General features: G+C 41.9%; 7 protein-coding genes across 8 annotated transcripts; 4 read left to right on the top strand and 3 right to left on the bottom strand.

The window, feature by feature from the left end:
• Positions 1-3,831: 3,831 nt before the first annotated feature.
• LOC115620748 (lysophospholipase-like protein 1) lies at positions 3,832-4,682 on the top strand. The gene has a single exon (XM_030514143.1). The coding sequence runs from the start codon at positions 3,899-3,901 to the stop codon at positions 4,613-4,615; it is 717 nt and encodes a 238-aa protein (XP_030370003.1). The 5' UTR covers positions 3,832-3,898; the 3' UTR covers positions 4,616-4,682.
• On the bottom strand, positions 4,451-5,646 carry LOC115620747 (probable histone-lysine N-methyltransferase set-23). Of its 2 annotated transcripts, XM_030514141.1 has the most exons (3): positions 4,889-5,646; positions 4,675-4,829; positions 4,451-4,585 (listed from the first exon to the last, which is right to left on the bottom strand). In XM_030514141.1, exons 1-2 carry the CDS (start codon positions 5,583-5,585, stop codon positions 4,678-4,680), a joined length of 849 nt encoding a protein of 282 aa, XP_030370001.1. In that variant the 5' UTR covers positions 5,586-5,646; the 3' UTR covers positions 4,451-4,585; positions 4,675-4,677. The 2 variants fall into 2 exon arrangements, with proteins under 2 accessions (XP_030370001.1, XP_030370002.1); XM_030514142.1 differs by lacking the exon at positions 4,451-4,585 and having other exon boundaries at positions 4,611-4,829.
• A 558-nt stretch (positions 5,647-6,204) lies between these two features.
• On the bottom strand, positions 6,205-10,467 carry LOC115621171 (protein fem-1 homolog C). The gene is made up of 6 exons (XM_030514734.1): positions 10,272-10,467; positions 9,881-10,197; positions 9,309-9,631; positions 7,865-9,042; positions 7,677-7,805; positions 6,205-7,309 (listed from the first exon to the last, which is right to left on the bottom strand). Exons 2-6 carry the CDS (start codon positions 10,057-10,059, stop codon positions 7,085-7,087), a joined length of 2,034 nt encoding a protein of 677 aa, XP_030370594.1. The 5' UTR covers positions 10,060-10,197; positions 10,272-10,467; the 3' UTR covers positions 6,205-7,084.
• Positions 10,468-10,566: 99 nt separating this feature from the next.
• Positions 10,567-11,463, top strand: LOC115621172 (baculoviral IAP repeat-containing protein 5). Its single transcript, XM_030514735.1, has 3 exons — positions 10,567-10,927; positions 10,989-11,168; positions 11,228-11,463. Exons 1-3 carry the CDS (start codon positions 10,796-10,798, stop codon positions 11,357-11,359), a joined length of 444 nt encoding a protein of 147 aa, XP_030370595.1. The 5' UTR covers positions 10,567-10,795; the 3' UTR covers positions 11,360-11,463.
• An 81-nt stretch (positions 11,464-11,544) lies between these two features.
• LOC115620417 (single-strand selective monofunctional uracil-DNA glycosylase) lies at positions 11,545-12,736 on the top strand. Its single transcript, XM_030513640.1, has 2 exons — positions 11,545-11,847; positions 11,910-12,736. The coding sequence occupies exons 1-2, from the start codon at positions 11,545-11,547 to the stop codon at positions 12,435-12,437; spliced, it is 831 nt and encodes a 276-aa protein (XP_030369500.1). The 3' UTR covers positions 12,438-12,736.
• A 20-nt stretch (positions 12,737-12,756) lies between these two features.
• Positions 12,757-17,188, bottom strand: LOC115620963 (DNA-directed RNA polymerase III subunit RPC1). Its single transcript, XM_030514484.1, has one exon. It carries the CDS (start codon positions 17,129-17,131, stop codon positions 12,989-12,991), a length of 4,143 nt encoding a protein of 1,380 aa, XP_030370344.1. The 5' UTR covers positions 17,132-17,188; the 3' UTR covers positions 12,757-12,988.
• A 143-nt stretch (positions 17,189-17,331) lies between these two features.
• Positions 17,332-18,144, top strand: LOC115621443 (tRNA-specific adenosine deaminase 2). The gene has a single exon (XM_030515097.1). The coding sequence runs from the start codon at positions 17,385-17,387 to the stop codon at positions 17,865-17,867; it is 483 nt and encodes a 160-aa protein (XP_030370957.1). The 5' UTR covers positions 17,332-17,384; the 3' UTR covers positions 17,868-18,144.
• The last annotated feature ends 113 nt before the right edge of the window (positions 18,145-18,257 follow it).

Here is an 18,257-nt window from a genome sequence, read left to right as displayed (position 1 = left end):
CATTATGTTTGTGACTATAAAATAGGGGTGGCTACGTGTTAAAGTTAAATGTAAAAAATAAGTTAAAAACTGAATTGAAAGTGTTTAGATATTTACCGATTTTAAACGCTACAAATCTTAAGCTGCCAAGAATAAGTGTTACATAACTACATTCATTGGAATATTTAAAAACACATTTTTATTTGCACCAATATACGTGCACTTTTTAACTTGTGAAACATATTAGCAAAGCAAGAGTTTCGTTTATTTTTTTTATTGTTTATATTGGAAAATGGCTTAGCGAGACACATTTTTCACGAACTTGTCTCATCCGCAGTGATAAAAAAATATCATCGTGTATAAGGGTAAGGGTATAGAAAAATTTAATGTGGCTATCAGAGGGGTTTCATAAATTTTGCGATTCATTATTGTGGTGCGAATAAGCAAACTTGATTGATAAAATGCACAGTCATTCTCACATTTATTCCACACAAAGGCAAACAAGAAAAATAAAATAACAACTGTAGACGTGTTAGTACTCCGAATGCTCAGGAAGTTGGCTGTAAAATATAAAGTAGGAAGAATAAACGAACCTTTATTCCCGCGCTTAGGTGGTGATGCAAAACCATTCTGAAAAGATGCCCCCTGAACATCTGGGTGAAGTGTAGGGGAAGCGATCAGATTTGCAATTTGCTGCGGCATACTTGAGCACATGATTTGGGGTAACAATATACATATGTATATGTATGTACATCTGTATATACAGAGCGGATGCGCGATAAAAAAAGGCACCTAAAGTCCACTATGAAGACATAATGTCTTTACACTGTTTGCCATAACTATTTTATTTTTTTGTTATCAAACCACGATACGTCATTAACAAGTTCCGTTAGCACGTCCGGGGGAATACAATACATACATATGTATGTATGTATATTCCAATTCTTAAGCTTCGTCACTAGCACAACACCAACAAAGCATGCAAACTAGATTTTTGAAAATGAAATTAAAATTGTGAAAACAGATCAACCGACAGCCGTCCGACACCGCAGACCGATCGTGCGTACGCTGGGCAGAGCTCGACGGTACTGATTACTGACTTCGCTTTAGGACTGTTGACGCCTCGGGTGCGCCGACTCTTCAGCTACATTCGTATGTACATACATACGTGTACAAGTATGTACATGCTCAAGTTCATGTCCGCTCATTACCTGGCGAAGTGAAAAGAACCGAAGTCAAAGACGTGTGCGTGCTTATAAGCGCGGAGGCGAGCAATAGTTGTAATGGTTTTGAAATAGAGTACAGCCATAGGGTTTTTGACACAAATGCTTAATAAATCGAACCTGGGAATTAAAACATCTGGAAACTCGAGCTGGCTTGCATACAATTTCTAAGTTGGTGGGCGTTATTTTAATTAAAATACCGCTTACCCGGAGCTTGGAAATACTAGATACAGAAAGAGGCGTGTCAGACGAATCGATATAGATATATCCGTCCGTATGAACACAGCACTTTTGAACCATAGCAACTAGGGTCTCTAAACTATTTATAGACTAATTTAATCAATATGAATAGCAAGTACACATACAAAACTGATCGGTGTAAAAAACATTCTTAGTAAAAATACTTTTACTGATTAAGAAGGTATCTTAAGCGAATGTGGTGTTTATGAATTGTGTATAGTGCTCCATGACATTTTAAAGTTTAATTTATCATATAGCCAACATTTTTGTTGTTTCTTACGATATCTAAGCCAAAATTTGCATTTATCAGCTACATTTTTCCAAATAATATGCGCTTTATAAACTAAACTTTATTTAAGTATTAAAATATTAAATAAACTAACATGTACCCTTTGGGAAAAGAGTATACAATAATCGTTTGATTCTTTATAAGTATAAGACCATTTCATGCTATAAAAATATTATTCTATATGATGTACGTAGCTGGTACAAAGAACCTTTCAATTGAATGCTCCAATTCCCATCATCAGGGTTATATTTGATAGCGATGACCAATTTTAACATATGTACATACTTTAGTTTTTCAACAAATAAATAGTTTACTGTGATCCCTAATTGTAACAATAAGGCGTTCTTATTTTCGAGTGGTTACTGTATTTATAGTTTACTTTTACTTTGTCGCGTTATAATGAATGGTGGCAAATTTTATATTTTAACATACATATGTACATATATACAAACAAATGTATGTATAATACACATACTCCTCTTTGGTATGTACGCATGTATGTTTTATCTGTAAACAAATATAAAACGTCATATGCATGAACTTTTGTTCCCCTGCTTATCTCTTACGCGAGGAGTTTCATTTACGTTGTTTTAATCAGGTATGCAAGAAAACAACAACCATACAAAGTATGCATGGAGAAACTGTCAAATCATGATGAGAAGCAAACCAGCACATACATACATACCCACATAGGTGAATGTACATTTAATATTACACATACACACGTGCGTATGGATGTATGTATAAATAAAAGCAGCCGGCGCAAAAGTGTGTTTGTGGGGGAGACTATCGATACAAATGTATGTACATATATGCATATCTACATGCATACATACATACATGGAAACATTGGCATAAGCAACCAAAATAGCAGCAACTTGTTGAATATCTAACTGGAGAACGGAAGCGAGTCAAGTTATTAAATGGAAAATGTGAATAAACAGTTATAGTGGGAAGAGGTAAACGTAGCGTCATGCACCGTTCAACCATACATGTACATATGTATATGTTACGAACAGCTGATTAGAGCACATAGGCTTAGGTCGGCAGATGGAAAATCTTGTAAATTGTATGTAAGCCGGGTTGATTGACATTTCATTAAAAGTATCAGCATTTGTTGTAATCTGCTTACAGTTTGTTTGTATGGTTTAATATTTGAAGTACTTGATAAGCAAACATTCTTTTTGTTTACAAATTTATAGTCCTCAATACATATGTATGTACGTACATATGTATGTCAGCATATACTTGCACATACATATGTATGTGTACAGTGATGAACTGGAAACGTTTCCCTCTGACTTGCCAAGCTTTATAACACAGGTTTTTACATCAACAATAATTTGCATTTATAGTATGTTGAATGTTCTTTCTTTTTATCGTTTTTCTGCCATGCACACCCACCTTTTGTGTTATTTTCGCTAGTGTTTTCACTTTTTAGTATCTTAACTACACAATCACTAACTCACTACGAATCTTGACAAGGTTGCAGGGATTCATGGTAATGTTATCGTTTCCACTACAACGCTTTAATATTTTGCAGTTGTGAAACAAATAGTAAATCATAGTTACATTTTTCATTGCCACTAAATAAATAAATCTTGGTGGTAGTAAGAAAAGGGGGTAGGAGAAAGTTATGAACATTTTCGAGCACGCAAATTCCAATAAGAATTTAAAGATAAAGATTATAAGCGACTGTTATGCCGCCGATAATGGACTATCGAATTCAAAACATTATGTTTGTGACTATAAAATAGGGGTGGCTACGTGTTAAAGTTAAATGTAAAAAATAAGTTAAAAACTGAATTGAAAGTGTTTAGATATTTACCGATTTTAAACGCTACAAATCTTAAGCTGCCAAGAATAAGTGTTACATAACTACATTCATTGGAATATTTAAAAACACATTTTTATTTGCACCAATATACGTGCACTTTTTAACTTGTGAAACATATTAGCAAAGCAAGAGTTTCGTTTATTTTTTTTATTGTTTATATTGGAAAATGGCTTAGCGAGACACATTTTTCACGAACTTGTCTCATCCGCAGTGATAAAAAAATATCATCGTGTATAACTCACATCTCTAGTGTTAAAATAAATGTCAATGAGGTAGAGAATATATTTTACGATATTTAACTATTATCAAGAGCGTCAGTCATTTTCCAAAATGAAAGTTGCCGTTAGAACAATAAAGCCCACAGGCCGCACACATAGCGCGTCCGTTATATTTTTCCACGGTTCCGGCGACACCGGACCAAATGTATTGGAATGGGTCCGCTTTCTTTTAGGGAAAGACTTGGATTTTCGGCACATTAAAGTCATCTATCCTACCGCTCCCCTGCAGAAGTATACCCCCATGGATGGCGAGCTGTCCACGGTATGGTTTGATCGGCGTTCAATAAATGTTGCGGCGCAGGAGAGCAGAAAGAGCATGGCTCAAAGCTACGACATTGCGAATCAACTGATACAGGATGAGGTGGATCAGGGTATACCGCACAATAGAATTGTTGTTGGAGGTTTCTCAATGGGTGGGGCACTCGCCTTACATACCGGATATCATTTGAACACAAACCTAGCTGGGGTTTTTGCCCACTCAGCATTCCTTAATCGTGGCTCTGTGGTGTACGAATCCTTGCAAAATCGAACGAATTCATCGGACGAGCTTCCTGAACTACGCAGCTACCATGGCGATCGCGATACATTGGTACCATTAGATTGGGGGAAGGAAAGTTTCGATGCACTCCAAAAACTTGGGGTCACCGGCACCTTCAAGCCATTGAAAAATTGCTTACACGAGTTGAAGAAGGCCTCTATGCTGGATTTGGAGCAATGGATAAACGAAAAGTTGCCCCCTCTAGAAAGTGATATGCAAAACAAGCTTTAAGTTTGTCTTGTTGTACTTCAGTTCTTGGTTACAGCATAATATATGAATGAAATACTTGCCCGTTAAATTGTTGTATTCGGCATCACACCTGTGCACATTGAGGAAGAGCACAGGCACGGTTTGGCGTTGGAAGGTACTGTAGTAGGAGGGTCATCACCGCCGTAGTGAAAGCATAGCTCTTCGTATGCTGCAATATCTCGTAGCGCAAAGATTCCTGGACAGGATGTATTTGTAATATTGTTTGTACTTCTTAAATCTTAAGAAAAAATTAACCTATTTTCGGCACGGGACTGTCTACTCGCACGGCTTTTAGGTCGCAATTGGGCTGACAACTGTGGTTCAAATACCTGCCGATGTTCCCACGTCGGGAAGGATCAACAATCGTAGACTGCACTAGTAATTTTTTTGAACTGCCGGCTTCTGAAACATTTGTGTATTCGTTGAGGCATAAGATATAGTTCATTACTTCCTCCCTGTCATTCAATTTCAGTCGACGTCTCGCTTCGGCTAAGGTCAGCAATTCACCAGCGTACTCGCAGACAAATGCTCCAGCAGGAATGTCAATCATAGTGCGCAGACCCAAGGATCTGTACAACGGCGAGTTGAAAATCTCCAACTGTTTTCGCGGACCGATCTGCACACATCGATTTAAACAGTGCTCTGCAGAGCATCCACACAAATCACTGCACTCGATAATTGCGGGCAGGTCGATTTCGTGCTTTAGCACCAGTTCCTTTCCAACTATACTGTGATGGTATTTGAATCTGCCACCGTGACAACAGCTCTCTTTGTCCATGCAACATTTGATTTGTGACGTACAAGTACAAGAATGGACAAGTTTGCAATTGTATAATTCACGCAAGTTCCCAAACTCACAGCTACCATCATCGGGCATTAAGACGTTTTCCAATATGTACTCTATGGTGTCGTCTTTATGATCATAGTCGTCGTCAATTACAACATTATCCATCCTTCCTAACTACGTACACATCCAATAATGCAAGCCAAAGCCGGCGTGGAACGCTCCTCTTTGAAACTAGTACCCTTTATTTCTATTCGATTTACAATTAATCGATAGATTAATAATCGCAGAGCTTATCGCTCATAATATAAGCAAATCAGTTACAAACAAAAATTTCAAACACTGTAATTGATTAATTCAAATCTAAATTAAATTGACATCGAGCAACAAAGGTAATTCTTTAATTTTTATTCCCAAATCAGGCTATTACAGTTAGTGCTTAAATATTTTGCTGTCAAGTCTCATCATCTGAAGGAAATTATAGCAACAAATCTAATGACGCTCCGAGTCTTTCTTGCCCCAATCGAAGTGATGTTACGAGAAGATTCAAATTTGACAGAACTTAGGGTAACTCCGAAATAGGCATACTATTATGATTGCATTGGAGCTAGTTTAAAAGACTTCACCCATTATTAACAATATTAAACAATTAAATATTAACAAAAATATTAACAAATTTCTGCCTGTTGAGCTTTGCTTGTTGGAATTAAAATAAAGTATTTATTGATAAAGTAAAAATAACATTTTTAGACAGTAAACTGTAAATGTTTATTTTATTAGTCCTTTTTAACTTCAAATTCAATTTTAATTCGATTCCGCACCTACGTAAGTGCCAATACAGTACAAACTCAACTCATACACATTTTTGAAAATACTTATATACAATATCTTTGCGTGAACGAACAATAAACGCGAAATGCTTAAATTTGATTTAACATAAACATTGGTTTTACATGGGTATGCATCTACATATATGTAAGTACCATTAGAAATGATAGAAGGCAATGGTTGTAAACCAACATTTTTAAATTTAAAGCCAGCCATAGGAGTTGAGTTTTTTTTTCGCTTTTTTGGCGCTGTCACATATTTAACATTTACCATTTGCATTTAATGTTTTGAGTACCTTTCAGTTTTTCAACAAGTGATAAATTAGTTATTCTATACAATTATCTGTGTATATAGATATATATATATTTTTTAGGCATATATATGTAGATAATGTATAAACTTTATTGGCATTAATACGTGTTATTTTCCTTTCGGTTCGGTTCCCTCTTATCATATTATCTAAGATCTAATTGAAAAGCTGGGCATACGTTTTTGAGTACGTTCTTGATTTGTAAGTTTTCTAAAATCTTAATAATTTATATACTTTTTAGTTTACTTTTCTATACAGCTTTAATATCACTTTTATCGCTTACACTTTTTCATGCTGTATTTTTGTTTTTGTTTTCGTTTTTGAGTTAAACTACATTAAGCCGAAATTCTCTGTTAACAATGTAGAGATAGAGAGTACGTACACACTGGTTAATTTTGGACATGTGACAAAACACACACATATGGCTAAAGAAAAAGAATGGGTTAATGCTAAAACACTACAATTTTGAATAGAGACACGTCAAAGCGCCCTTCACTGCAACAAAAGAGAAGTAGAGGCTCGAAGAAACCTACGGTTCGTGATGCTGCACAAATTGCTCCAACTTTTTATGCAGATGCTGTCGATAGATTATCTTATGCTTACTAATGGCCGTCGCAGCCAGGCATTGCAACGACACGTAGTTGAGCAGTGGTATGGTGTTGGTGGGATTGGAGGCAATGGAGTCATAAGGTCGCTCATCGGCGCGGTTCGGCTGGTCAATGTCGGCTCCGCACTTCAGAAGTAGATGCACAATCTGCAATTAAAAAGGTGAAAGTAAATGGTTAATATTATGAATGAAGTGAGGATTTAAGCTAAATTTATATGCAGCGTTAGTTTAAATCTAAAATACTGAAACTATTTTGACGATATAGAATCTGCTTTCATTCCAATGTAATTTTATTGGACTATTAAGCAATTTTTTATGTCCTGCATTTAAAGGTAAAAGAAGTTCCCGAGTGGATGCCTCCGCCCCCCAAATAAACATATTTATAAATAACATAAGAAGCTTGGTTTGCAAACTAAGAATATTTGTTTTGAGTAAACGATAAAAGGGCTTTGGATAATCATTTTGATTGGATCATAATTTTTTTTTAATTAATAATCAATGTTAAGGAGCTTACCTCATTATCATAATTGTAGGGCTGGCAGGCAACATGTAGGGGCGTAGATTTGGCTTCGTTTTTGGTGTTGACATCTATACCGCAATCAATGAGCAGCTTAATTACGTCAGCATTGGGGAACACAGTCTTCTGAAATACGGAAATGTAGTTGAGAAACGCACGTTTACATTCAAGGTTTGTCTACGCACATCGACAATATTTTCGTCGGTGATGTAGCCACTCTTTATCACATTTAGACGTGAGACGCACAGGTGAAGTAGCGTGTCGGCGGTGCTAGCGCTACGCAGATTGCCAATTACGATCGTTTCATGAACGGCATTGTAGGTCTGTCTGTGTTGAGCCTCAGTTTGGACGGTGTTGATCAGCAGATAAATGAGATGGGCCAGGCAGCGCATCACCCGGTCGAAGTTCTCCTGCTGTCGACGGAAGACGGGCCTCACCTGCAGCAATTGCTTCACCTCTACAGCGCTCTCAGCTAGCGTTCGAAATACGCCAAGCACATCCTCGAAACGTGGCAGCAGATTGTCCTGGTGGAGATAACGGGCGCGCGCATCGCTGCGGATGTGACTGGAATTCCGAACGTGTAGATCGAGCATTAGGCGCACCAGCGCCTGGGCGGCAAAACACGTTTCAAAATGCAGTATGGACCAGTTTGATACGCGCACCTCCAGCAGAAAACGCCAAAGATCAATGCAGCGCTGGAGCTGCAAGGAGTCAGCATACGAGGCACCACGAAAGGTCAAACGGAACAGCATGTCCTTGTGTGTGAGGCCCAAAATGCGCTCACAGATTAGCAGACTTTGCGTGCGCATAGCATCCATGTCTGTGCCAATGTTGTCCAGCTCCTCAAGTGTGGCGAACTCTACAGCATTCTCGTATGCATCGCGCAACGGTACCTTTGGACTCTTCTCAATGTAAGGCGTATATGGTGCTGCCCTTATGTGATGTGCCATGCGCCAATGGAGAATGCAAACACGTGACTCGTTGTGCTCATCCAGAAAGGTCGAGCCCATCAGCTCATGTGCCTCGGCCAGACGTACAGGTTCATAGCTCAATTCCTTCTTCAGATAGTCGAATATTTGATGGGCGCCTTTTAGACACGCTGTGCGCAGCGCATCGTCGCCGTAGCGACTCTTGGCAAATGGATCAGCACCCTGTTCGATTAACATCTTTGTGGTATCCAGTCTGTGCTCCTGTATGGCATAGTGTAGGGCAGTCTTATCCTGTATGTCCCGGGCGTTTATCTCTGCTCCCTTTCGGACGAGATATAAGCATAGCTGCACTGATTGTACGGAGTTAATGAGACATGTCCCTCCATTGATGTTCGGCTTTTTGATGTCAGCTCCGTTCTCGACCAGGAATTTCACTGTGTGGCGAGACAAACATATTCTTTCAGAGCAGTGCATAAACATTTATATTTCTGTGTATGTTATGTAGATGTTATATAGATACTTCTCTGTGGGCCTAACACACACTACAGCAGCGCGTTGTTTAATTATCGCGCATTTTAAGATCTCTTATTAGTAAGTATGAATCTATTTAGTAAAATTGGAATTCAATTATTCTCACTTGTATTAATTCATTGAATCAGATTGCCAAACTCTACACCGCGTCTCAAAGTTGCTCACTCACCAATGTCGATGTGTGTCATGTAGCACGCGCTGCGCACAGGTGTTGATCCCGAATCCGACGTGGCATTAATATCACAGCCGATACGCACCAGATACTTGACCATTGGCAGTTTCCCGGATACCACGGCCGCCCAAAGCGGTGAGACATAGTGAAAGCTATTATCCTCTGGCGCCTCGAAATGACCCCGCTGTTCGATGTCCGCCTCACATATAGTTATTAAGTACTCGGCAATAGCAACCGCGCCCCGTTTACATGCGATGAAGAGCGGTGCGCAACCACTGCGCTGCTTTTTGACAACATCACGTCTATATTCACGAGGGTGTCTGAAACAGAGAGAGAGGAGGGCGACAATAAAGTGTGTATGGCACGTGTGCGCCAACAAACAAAACATAAACTGGACAGGAATTTGTTAGGCAGTGATTGTTGATAAGGTGCTGAGTTCAGAGGCGATTAAACCACAAAACACTGATTGTGAGGTAATTTGCCAATGAATAGCTTATCAATAACTCGCTCAACTCAATGACCATGCCCTTATCGTAATGTTGGGCCAGGCACGAAGCCGCAATACAAACTTCTCAAGTTCTTGGCGAAGATGGCGCGACAACACCGAGTCCTCGTGACTGCGCTTGCATTCTTCGATTAGCTCGTAATTTAATTTGCTGATTTCTTCCTTTGTTTTGTTCAGTTTGCTTCGTTCGTTCGCCATGGGGCGCAGCTCGAGCTGTTGACTACCTTCAAGTCTGGAGCACATTGCCTGTGCACAGTTTCATTGCCAAATGCGCCAAGGCCTGTGATTTCGCTGTTCTTGTTATTTCAGTTGTAGGTGTGCGTGCGGGCGTGCGTGTGCGCTGATATTTTACTTCCTTGATGACGCCTTCGTGTCCTTGATCTGTTTTCAAAGCTGGGTTAGGCAACTGTGACCCACTAAAGTAATTAGGCCTCGATGGGGCAGATACTACAGACCCAGCCAGCAATTTTATGGAGCTGCTCTTCGCTTTCTTTTCTAAATCAATTTGCTACAACAACACTTGCAGGTGGTGAAAGAATGAACGCACTTTCAATGCAGTTTGCAGTATAGAATAAACGTTTTTTGGCCTTAACTCAAAAACAAAAACGGTTGGTGTTTGCGGTCTGTGGTATGTAAATATTTTCAAATTAAAATGATTAACATTAAAATTAACTTTTTAAAAAATATTTATTTCTTAAGTGTCAAACAGTGTGCACAACAATAAATACTGACGAAAACAACAGATTGGTGGTGTCAAAAAAAAAAAAAACATCGATGAAAGCAATTGATATTTCCTCCACCACTACAACAGTTGTCACCCTGTACCAGTGTTGTAAAAGAAGTTGGCCAGTGCTGCCAGCTCAGAGTGGCATTTTTAAAGAGTAGAGGAACGGCACAACGACAACGACGCGCAATTTTGTTGCTCGTTTTGTTTTAATACATACATTTCTGTAAAACTTTTATTGCAAATATCAACAATATGGATACTACAATCGAGGATCTTGAGCAGAAGATGGAGTCGTTTCGAGAATTTCATATGCTGGAGAAACATCGCGTGCAGAGCTTTGAACATTGGCCTTTTCCTGCTGAATCTTCCTGCAGCATAGCAAAAGCAAGTATCAAGCGGAACTCTTTGGTTTACCTTTGCTTATTTATATATCTTTCCGAACTAGATGGCCGAGGCTGGCTTCTACTGGACAGGTACCAAGCGCGAGAATGACACCGCAACATGTTTCGTATGCGGAAAAACGCTGGACGGGTGGGAGTCTGAAGATGAGCCGTGGAAGGAGCATTCAAAACATGCTCCCCAATGTGAGTTTGTTAAACTAGGCTTGCCGGAGAGTGAGTTGACTGTAAGTGTTACATTGCGTGCAGCTAGCAAGGCAGTAATTTATATTTTATTGACTTGTAGGTGCAACAATTCATACAAATACTCGGCACTGTTCTAAAGAAGACCATTGAAAAGGCCTGTAAGCAATTTAAGCCAAAAATTGCCAAGGGAAGCGAAATTAAACTAAATGAGTTTTTACGTTGCCAAAAATAGCAATAATTCTTCTTTTCACAATTTTTATTAGATATTTATACATAAGTATGCACATATGTACGTAGCTCTAAAATGCAAAATAAACTTGGTGGCAACCCGCAGAACCATCTGTTTGTTTATTTTTATTATTCAGTATTTTTTAACACAACGCGCGCATTTTTGACGGCATTGAAATTGTTTAAACAATGTTAAAGCGTAAGCTGGAGCTGCAGGCTGCCGCCATAGCCGAAGGTCAGGCGCAGAAATCTGTGCCTTCAAATCTCTTCGCGGAACCTATTTGGGAACGCTTTTACAACATTGAACGCAAACTTAATACACAATTGGCAGAGCTTGGGGTACCAGATGGAGGTTTCATTAAATGCACCTACAACCCAGTGGAGTATGCTGCAATATTGCACTGCGGTTACTTGCGTCGTTATCTGAATGGTAGCAAGGCAATTATGTTCATAGGCATGAATCCAGGTCCGAATGGTATGGGTCAGACTGGGGTAAGTGCAGCAGATTCAATTATTCTAGAGCAGCATTCTTATAGCCACTCCCTTTTTAATAGGTACCATTTGGTAATGTGCGTACAGTACGTGATATCATGCAGCTCTCCGGAGAAGTGCTGCAGCCGCCAGTGTTGCATTCCAAGCGCCCTGTCAATGGCTTGAACTGCACCACGGAGGAGCCGAGTGGCGTGCGTCTGTGGGAACTTTTCCAGAAGCTGGCAGGTGGCAACTTGGACACATTCTCCCAGCAGTGCTTCGTGCACAACTTCTGTCCGCTGGCCTTCTTCGATGCTGGCGGTCGCAACATTACACCAAGTGAACTGAAAGCTCCTTACAAGCAGCAGGTGCGCGACCTGTGTCTGGATGCCTTAGAGCAGGAACTGCGGTTGGTGCAACCGCAAATTGTAGTTGCTGTTGGAGATTATGTCTTCACCACGCTCAAACGTTCGGTGTACTGCGAGGCTATCGCCACATTCCGTCTGCCTCATCCGAGTCCGCGTGCTTTGAATAACACAAACTGGCCGGAGAAGGCGCAACTGTTTTTAGAGCAGCACGATCTCATCAAATACATGCGCAATGAGGCATAGAATTATTTAGTAAGTAAGCAAAGGCATTTGAAATGCATTTACATATTTTATAGTTTGGGTTTTGTATTATTAGACAGCAAGTCGGAGACATTAAAATAGGGAAAAGGTAGAAGGTAAAAGGTATAAACACATACATACATGTACATATTAAATGTATACATACTTGTACATATGTATATGTACATTGAAAAGACATCCCATAGGGAAACATTCCTTCCAATGTAACAAAAACATCAAATATTTGTTTATGGATAAATTTAATTACTATAATTCCATGTTAAAAGTTTACACGCTTTTTTTGTCAATCCTCAAAAAGAAATTTCATTGCATCTAGATTTTAATTGAAGTTAATTGAGTTTGTCATACTGTTACAACGTTTTGGTAAACAATTTGTGGATATGTTTTTATGTTCAATAATGTGTAGTTTTTTCTTGCTCGACATACTACATATTTAGTTTTTGCTTGTTTCCTGTTCTACCCTTCCGAAAAAATCTGTACAACTTCTGGGGGTTAAATGTTATCACCTTAATGTCCTGATCGTTGATCCTATTCTAGGCACACGGTTTCAGCTCTAAGCTATTGAATATGGTTGATTCAATGGCTGGTACCTGCTTGTCCTCATGGTGATGCAGGAGCTTGAAGATTCCTGTGCCAATACCAGCTGGCATGCCCAGAATGATGCGCTCCGAAACGCCATTGATGGCGTCTGTCTGTCCATAGTAGGCTGCGTCAAACAAATGGTCTGCTGTTTTCTCGAACGATGCCAAATTGAAGACGCTTTCTCGCATCTTCGCCAAACCATGCCTCGTGATACCCAGCACCTCGCCTCGTGCCGTCATTTGACTGGCCAGCAACATAATGTGTCTCCAATCGACGCTCATGCCGTGTCCCTCCATAACATCAGTGATTTCGCTCATGATGACAGTGCGTGCCGCCTCGATGCCTAGTGTTTGATAAATTTCGCAAATATTGTTGCTGCGCGTCCGCTCACCGACGACGCCATGCGTAGCTATCACATCACGCAGTCCATAGCCCTCGATGCACAACTTGTAAGTGGGTGGCTGGTGCGTATCATCGATAGCAATGACAGCACGCAGAATGTTTGGTAGTCCAGCGACGACCACATTCTGTATGCTGGTGGCTAGACGCGCCAGCTCTGCGTTGATGGTGGCCATGCGCGATGCTTCCACTTGGACGATAATGCGTGACGATTTGGTGGACACACTCACCTGGTTCGGTTTTATGCGCAGACGTGACTTTAAAATGCTGGCCACAATGCTGTCCAGATCGATGTGCAAACCAAGAACTTTAATGCGTGCCATGTCAATGCCAATGGCCAAATGGCAACTATATGGATCGCATACTACCTCCACGTAGGAGGATAGCTCGCCCAACGTTGTTTTCTCAATACGCGCCTTCACCTGACGCGCATACTCCATGTTTGTGTTGTCCCGCAGCTCTGCAGTTATAATGGGCGTTGATATGGTCTTGGTTGCATTAATGATCTCTACAATACGCGGAACACCTTGTGTAATGTTCATGGAAGCAACGCCAGCAAAATGGAACGTCTTGAGTGTCATCTGTGTGCCCGGTTCCCCAATACTCTGAGCCGCAATTGCACCAACAGCGGTGCCAGGCTCAGTCACGGCACGATTGTAACGATCATTGATGGTGCGAATGAAACTCAGTATTTGTTCGCGTGTGATGGACTCAATCTCATGGCAGAGATCACCATAGGCGCCATAGCGTTGCTGCAATCGTTCAATGCGATCGGCAACGGAAATAAAGTGTTTTATTACGTCATCTCTGCAGTCAGCACGAGACTCACTGAACTCGTCCAGGTCCAGCAGCGTTTCCACTGTATCCAGTATATCTTTGGCCTGCAGTGGCCGTTGCTCACCTCGTGGGTGCATGGCACGTAAGTTATTGTACTGGTGCACTAAATCCACAGGCTTGTTGCGCGTCTCCATGCACACAGGATCTAGGCCATCGCCGCCATAAATTGTGTCAACCATTTCATTTATTGCGTTGCGTACAGTGCCGTCATAATGAACCACCAGATCCTCCAGGCATTTGACCAAACGGCGTTGCAAGTAGCCAGTCTCAGCTGTCTTAACAGCCGTATCGACAAGACCCTCGCGACCAGCCATGGTGTGGAAGAAAAACTCGGTTGGCGTCAACCCTGAGTAAAAGCTGTTCTGAACGAAGCCGCGAGCTGCCGGAATGGCTGAGTGTCTATCAAAGTGTGGCAATGCACGATTCTCAAACCCATTGGGTACACGCTTGCCACTGATAGCTTGTTGACCCACGCATGCAATCATCTGCGAGATATTGATGTTTGAGCCTTTGGAACCGGACAGTGCCATAATTAGTGCACTATTTGTCGGATGTAATTCGCTGAAGCACGTCTTAGCTGCCTGCTCTCGTATACCGGACAATTCTCGGAGCATGACCGCTTCCAGTGTTTCGTCTGGCGTGCATCCGGGTTGGCACTGTAGGGTGCCATCCCTGAGCTTCTTAATGTACTCATTGCACTTGGCATATCCTCGATCCAGCAACGCCTCCTTATGCTGCAGCAATTTTTGACTGGGTGTTACGTCGCTAATTCCAAAGGAGAAACCGCGATTCTGTATAAAATACGACGCGATTCTGGATAATCGCCACATGGCTTTTGTGGCGTAAGCTTCGCCAAAGTCGCGCAGTAGCAAATAGAAGATGCACTGCTTCGTTCCAGAACCCATCGTGGCTTTGTCCATGGTGCCGCACATAAGCTCCGAGTTTCGTATATGTATCCAGGAATCGTTGGAGCATAGATCGAAATTGCTCGTGTAGTTGCGCCCTTTGTTTATCATATTGAGACGAATATGGGATGCGCTGTTGGGACGTAGCAATAGGCTAAACATTTGCTTACCAGTCCACAGGCGACGTGGCTTCCAAATGGCAGGTGGTGGCATTGCAATATGCATTGTTGAGTCTTCATTGGCTAGAAAGCAGGCGGCAAGCTGCATGGCTTGCTCCTTGGTAAGAAATACATCCTTTTGTGTCAGTAAATAGCCCCCGGTGATGAAATCCTGTGTGGCTGCTATGAGTATTTCACCATTTTTGGGCGTAACCAAATTCGATTGGTTCCCCATCAAAATAAGGGCCTCGGCGCGTGCCTCTTCGGTCTGTGGCAGATGAAGATTCATCTCATCACCATCGAAATCGGCATTGTAGGGCGTACAGGCACACTCGTTGAATCGAAATGTGCGCTGTGGCTGAACCTTAGCGCGATGGCACATAATCGACATCTTGTGAAGCGAAGGCTGTCGATTAAAAAGCACAATGTCATCGTCCCGCAAATGCCGCTCCACAATATCGCCGCATTTAAGCTCCTGGGCGACCTTCTCTCGATTGCCGTACGCTAAATATTTTTTAAAACTGGAGCCGCGCTGCTGTACATAATTGGCACCCGGATGTTTGCTTGGTCCATTGCGCACCAGCTGCTTCATTTGTCGTATATTCGCAGGATTGACGCGTTCCGGGTAGGTCAGAATTTTGGCCACACGTTCAGGTACACCAACCTGGTGTATCATTAGATTGGGATCGGGCGAAATAACAGTGCGACCACTAAAGTCCACACGTTTCCCCGATAAATTGCCACGAAAACGTCCCTGCTTACCCTTGAGGCGTTGCACAATACCGCGCGTGGTCTTTTTGGGCGCCATATTGATGGGTATGCCGCTAATCTCGCTGTGAAAGTAGAGTGCCACATGCAACTGTAGAAAGTCCCAGTCCTCGTGGATGAGTTCAATCTTTCCACCAGTGGCCATATGGCGTTGTATCACATCGTTGATGAGTAGGATTTCGCTCTGCTTCATCGTTAAGTCATCCTCTGTGGTGCCTGCCTTAACCTCCGACAACACCGACGGCCGTATGCAAGCGGGAGGTACAAAAACACGTGTCACAATCAAATGTTTGGGATGGGAGCCACGCGAACACATGCCCAACAGCGCTACGTCACTCTGCGGTATCTGTTCAAACAGATCAAGAACCATGAGCGGTGTCAGCTCCTCAGCCGTGCTATAACTCCCCAGGGTAAGGTTAAGATCACGGTTTTCGGTGGAGTTAAGCATTTCCTCGAGATTGTTGGTGAAGAGGGAGTCAACCTTGCGCCCTTTGTATGGATCATGCAGTATTTTAAGCAAACCGGGTCCCTTTTTGACGCCTCCGTTAGGAGCTGTGCAATGCGGACATTTTGTGACTTTTTTTGCCTTGGCCAACATCTGAGCGTGCAGCGCCTTCTTTCCCAAATATGAGAAATTCGGATTGTGTAACTTCTTTTCGAATATGGCACGATCCTCAGCTTTGAGCATGACATGAGCGCAAGATTTGCATATAGTTTGCAGTATGTTAATTGTAGAGCGAAAATGGCCGATATGAAAGACCGGCAAAGCAAGATCTAAATAGCCAAAGTGACCAATGCACTCGTTCAGACCCTGTCCGCATGTCTCGCAAAGGGAATCCTTTGTGCTTATGCCCATGCGACGATCCAGCACGCCATAGGCCACGGGTTGCCTTTGCCCCTGGTATAGGTTCTTTGAAACAATCCGCACCAAAGATTCTTGCTGTATTTCATCGGCACCGCTTATTCCAAACTGCACATGTGAGATTTTCTTATTAAGCGCCGAAGCGCGAAACTGCTCCTTGGGCATTGCAACTAGTTAGACACACACGAAGTTGTAGCCATGCACTGAGAAAATAATGTAACTAAGCGGTATAACTATTTAAAAACTTTGTCGGCATTTACACAACTGTGCATGCGGTATAAAGTTTTGAAGCCGTTGGTGCCACATATGTTTGCATAGCGTTGCCACCTAACGCCGGGCACATAACATCTGACTGGCAGCACGACAGTAAACGCAATTTTCCTGCATTGTTTTGTTTCGAATATATTTTCCATGCCAAATGGCTGCGTTTATGGAGGAAGCCTTTGTGGAAGCACGTCGGGCACGTGACGCAGGCGAAGTTCCAGTCGGATGTGTGTTCGTCCTGGGTGACAAAGTGATAGCGCGGGGCGGAAACCAGGTAAATGTCACTCGGAATGCCACAAGGCACGCTGAGTTCATTTGCATCGACACCACTCTCGCCTATTGCCGGGAGAAGCGGTTGCCTGCACGCCAACTCTTCAGCGAAATCAGCGTCGTGGTCACGGTCGAGCCGTGCATTATGTGCTCAGCGGCGCTGCACACCCTCGGTGTTAAGGAGATAATCTATGGATGCGAGAATGATCGCTTCGGCGGTAAGACGTTGGTGGATGTAGCTGCTGTTGTGGGCACTAGGATTGACATCATTGGGGGTGTGCGTGCTGAGGAAGCGATGGACTTGCTGAAGGAATTCTACAAAGGCGAAAATCCGGCGGCGCCTCCCGTGGCCAAAAAGAAGAAATGACTGGTATACAGTTTGAGTGACTCTGCGGTTTGTGTCTCTGCTGCAACCCACTAAGCACAATGAATGTCAAACTGCAGTGAATGTAATTTTTGTAATGTTTCAATTTATTATTAAATTTAAGCATAGTCTAAGATATATATGGCGTTCAGAACGTGTTTAATATATAAATACAGTTATTACAAAGAAGCTACAACCTAAGTGTGTAGTAAAGGCTGTGCCTGTGCAACTGTACACAGCTGTGTTAAGGAGAAGCAATTAAAGCAGACTTTTTGTTAAATATTAAAGATTTGTTAATGGCATAACGTTTAAGCAATGTTTTAAACATTGTCTCCAAACATACATACATAATTTAAAAGTCTTTCGGGCTCATGGCGCATTCATTATTACAAG

Source organism: Scaptodrosophila lebanonensis, unplaced genomic scaffold, assembly GCF_003285725.1.
Source record: "Scaptodrosophila lebanonensis strain 11010-0011.00,11010-0021.00 unplaced genomic scaffold, SlebRS2 tig00000024-arrow-pilon, whole genome shotgun sequence".
NCBI classification, from domain to species: domain Eukaryota; kingdom Metazoa; phylum Arthropoda; class Insecta; order Diptera; family Drosophilidae; genus Scaptodrosophila; species Scaptodrosophila lebanonensis.
Note: the sequence above shows the minus strand (reverse complement) of the source record. Positions and strands in the feature narration are given on the sequence as shown.

Excerpts from the sequence above, each read along its gene's own strand:
- LOC115620747 (XM_030514141.1), bottom strand. The coding sequence starts at position 5,585 with ATGGATAATGTTGTAATTGACGACGACTATGATCATAAAGACGACACC. Across the intron at positions 4,830-4,888 it reads CAGTCCCGTGCCGAAAATAG|GAATCTTTGCGCTACGAGAT; the intron begins GTTAATTTTTTC and ends CATCCTGTCCAG.
- LOC115620748 (XM_030514143.1), top strand. The coding sequence starts at position 3,899 with ATGAAAGTTGCCGTTAGAACAATAAAGCCCACAGGCCGCACACATAGC.
- LOC115621172 (XM_030514735.1), top strand. The coding sequence starts at position 10,796 with ATGGATACTACAATCGAGGATCTTGAGCAGAAGATGGAGTCGTTTCGA. Across the intron at positions 10,928-10,988 it reads CTTCCTGCAGCATAGCAAAA|ATGGCCGAGGCTGGCTTCTA; the intron begins GCAAGTATCAAG and ends TTTCCGAACTAG. Across the intron at positions 11,169-11,227 it reads TGCCGGAGAGTGAGTTGACT|GTGCAACAATTCATACAAAT; the intron begins GTAAGTGTTACA and ends ATTGACTTGTAG.
- LOC115621443 (XM_030515097.1), top strand. The coding sequence starts at position 17,385 with ATGGCTGCGTTTATGGAGGAAGCCTTTGTGGAAGCACGTCGGGCACGT.
- LOC115621171 (XM_030514734.1), bottom strand. The coding sequence starts at position 10,059 with ATGTGCTCCAGACTTGAAGGTAGTCAACAGCTCGAGCTGCGCCCCATG. Across the intron at positions 9,043-9,308 it reads CATGACACACATCGACATTG|TGAAATTCCTGGTCGAGAAC; the intron begins GTGAGTGAGCAA and ends CTCGCCACACAG. Across the intron at positions 7,806-7,864 it reads CCGACGAAAATATTGTCGAT|AAGACTGTGTTCCCCAATGC; the intron begins GTGCGTAGACAA and ends TCCGTATTTCAG.
- LOC115620963 (XM_030514484.1), bottom strand. The coding sequence starts at position 17,131 with ATGCCCAAGGAGCAGTTTCGCGCTTCGGCGCTTAATAAGAAAATCTCA.
- LOC115620417 (XM_030513640.1), top strand. The coding sequence starts at position 11,545 with ATGTTAAAGCGTAAGCTGGAGCTGCAGGCTGCCGCCATAGCCGAAGGT. Across the intron at positions 11,848-11,909 it reads ATGGTATGGGTCAGACTGGG|GTACCATTTGGTAATGTGCG; the intron begins GTAAGTGCAGCA and ends CCTTTTTAATAG.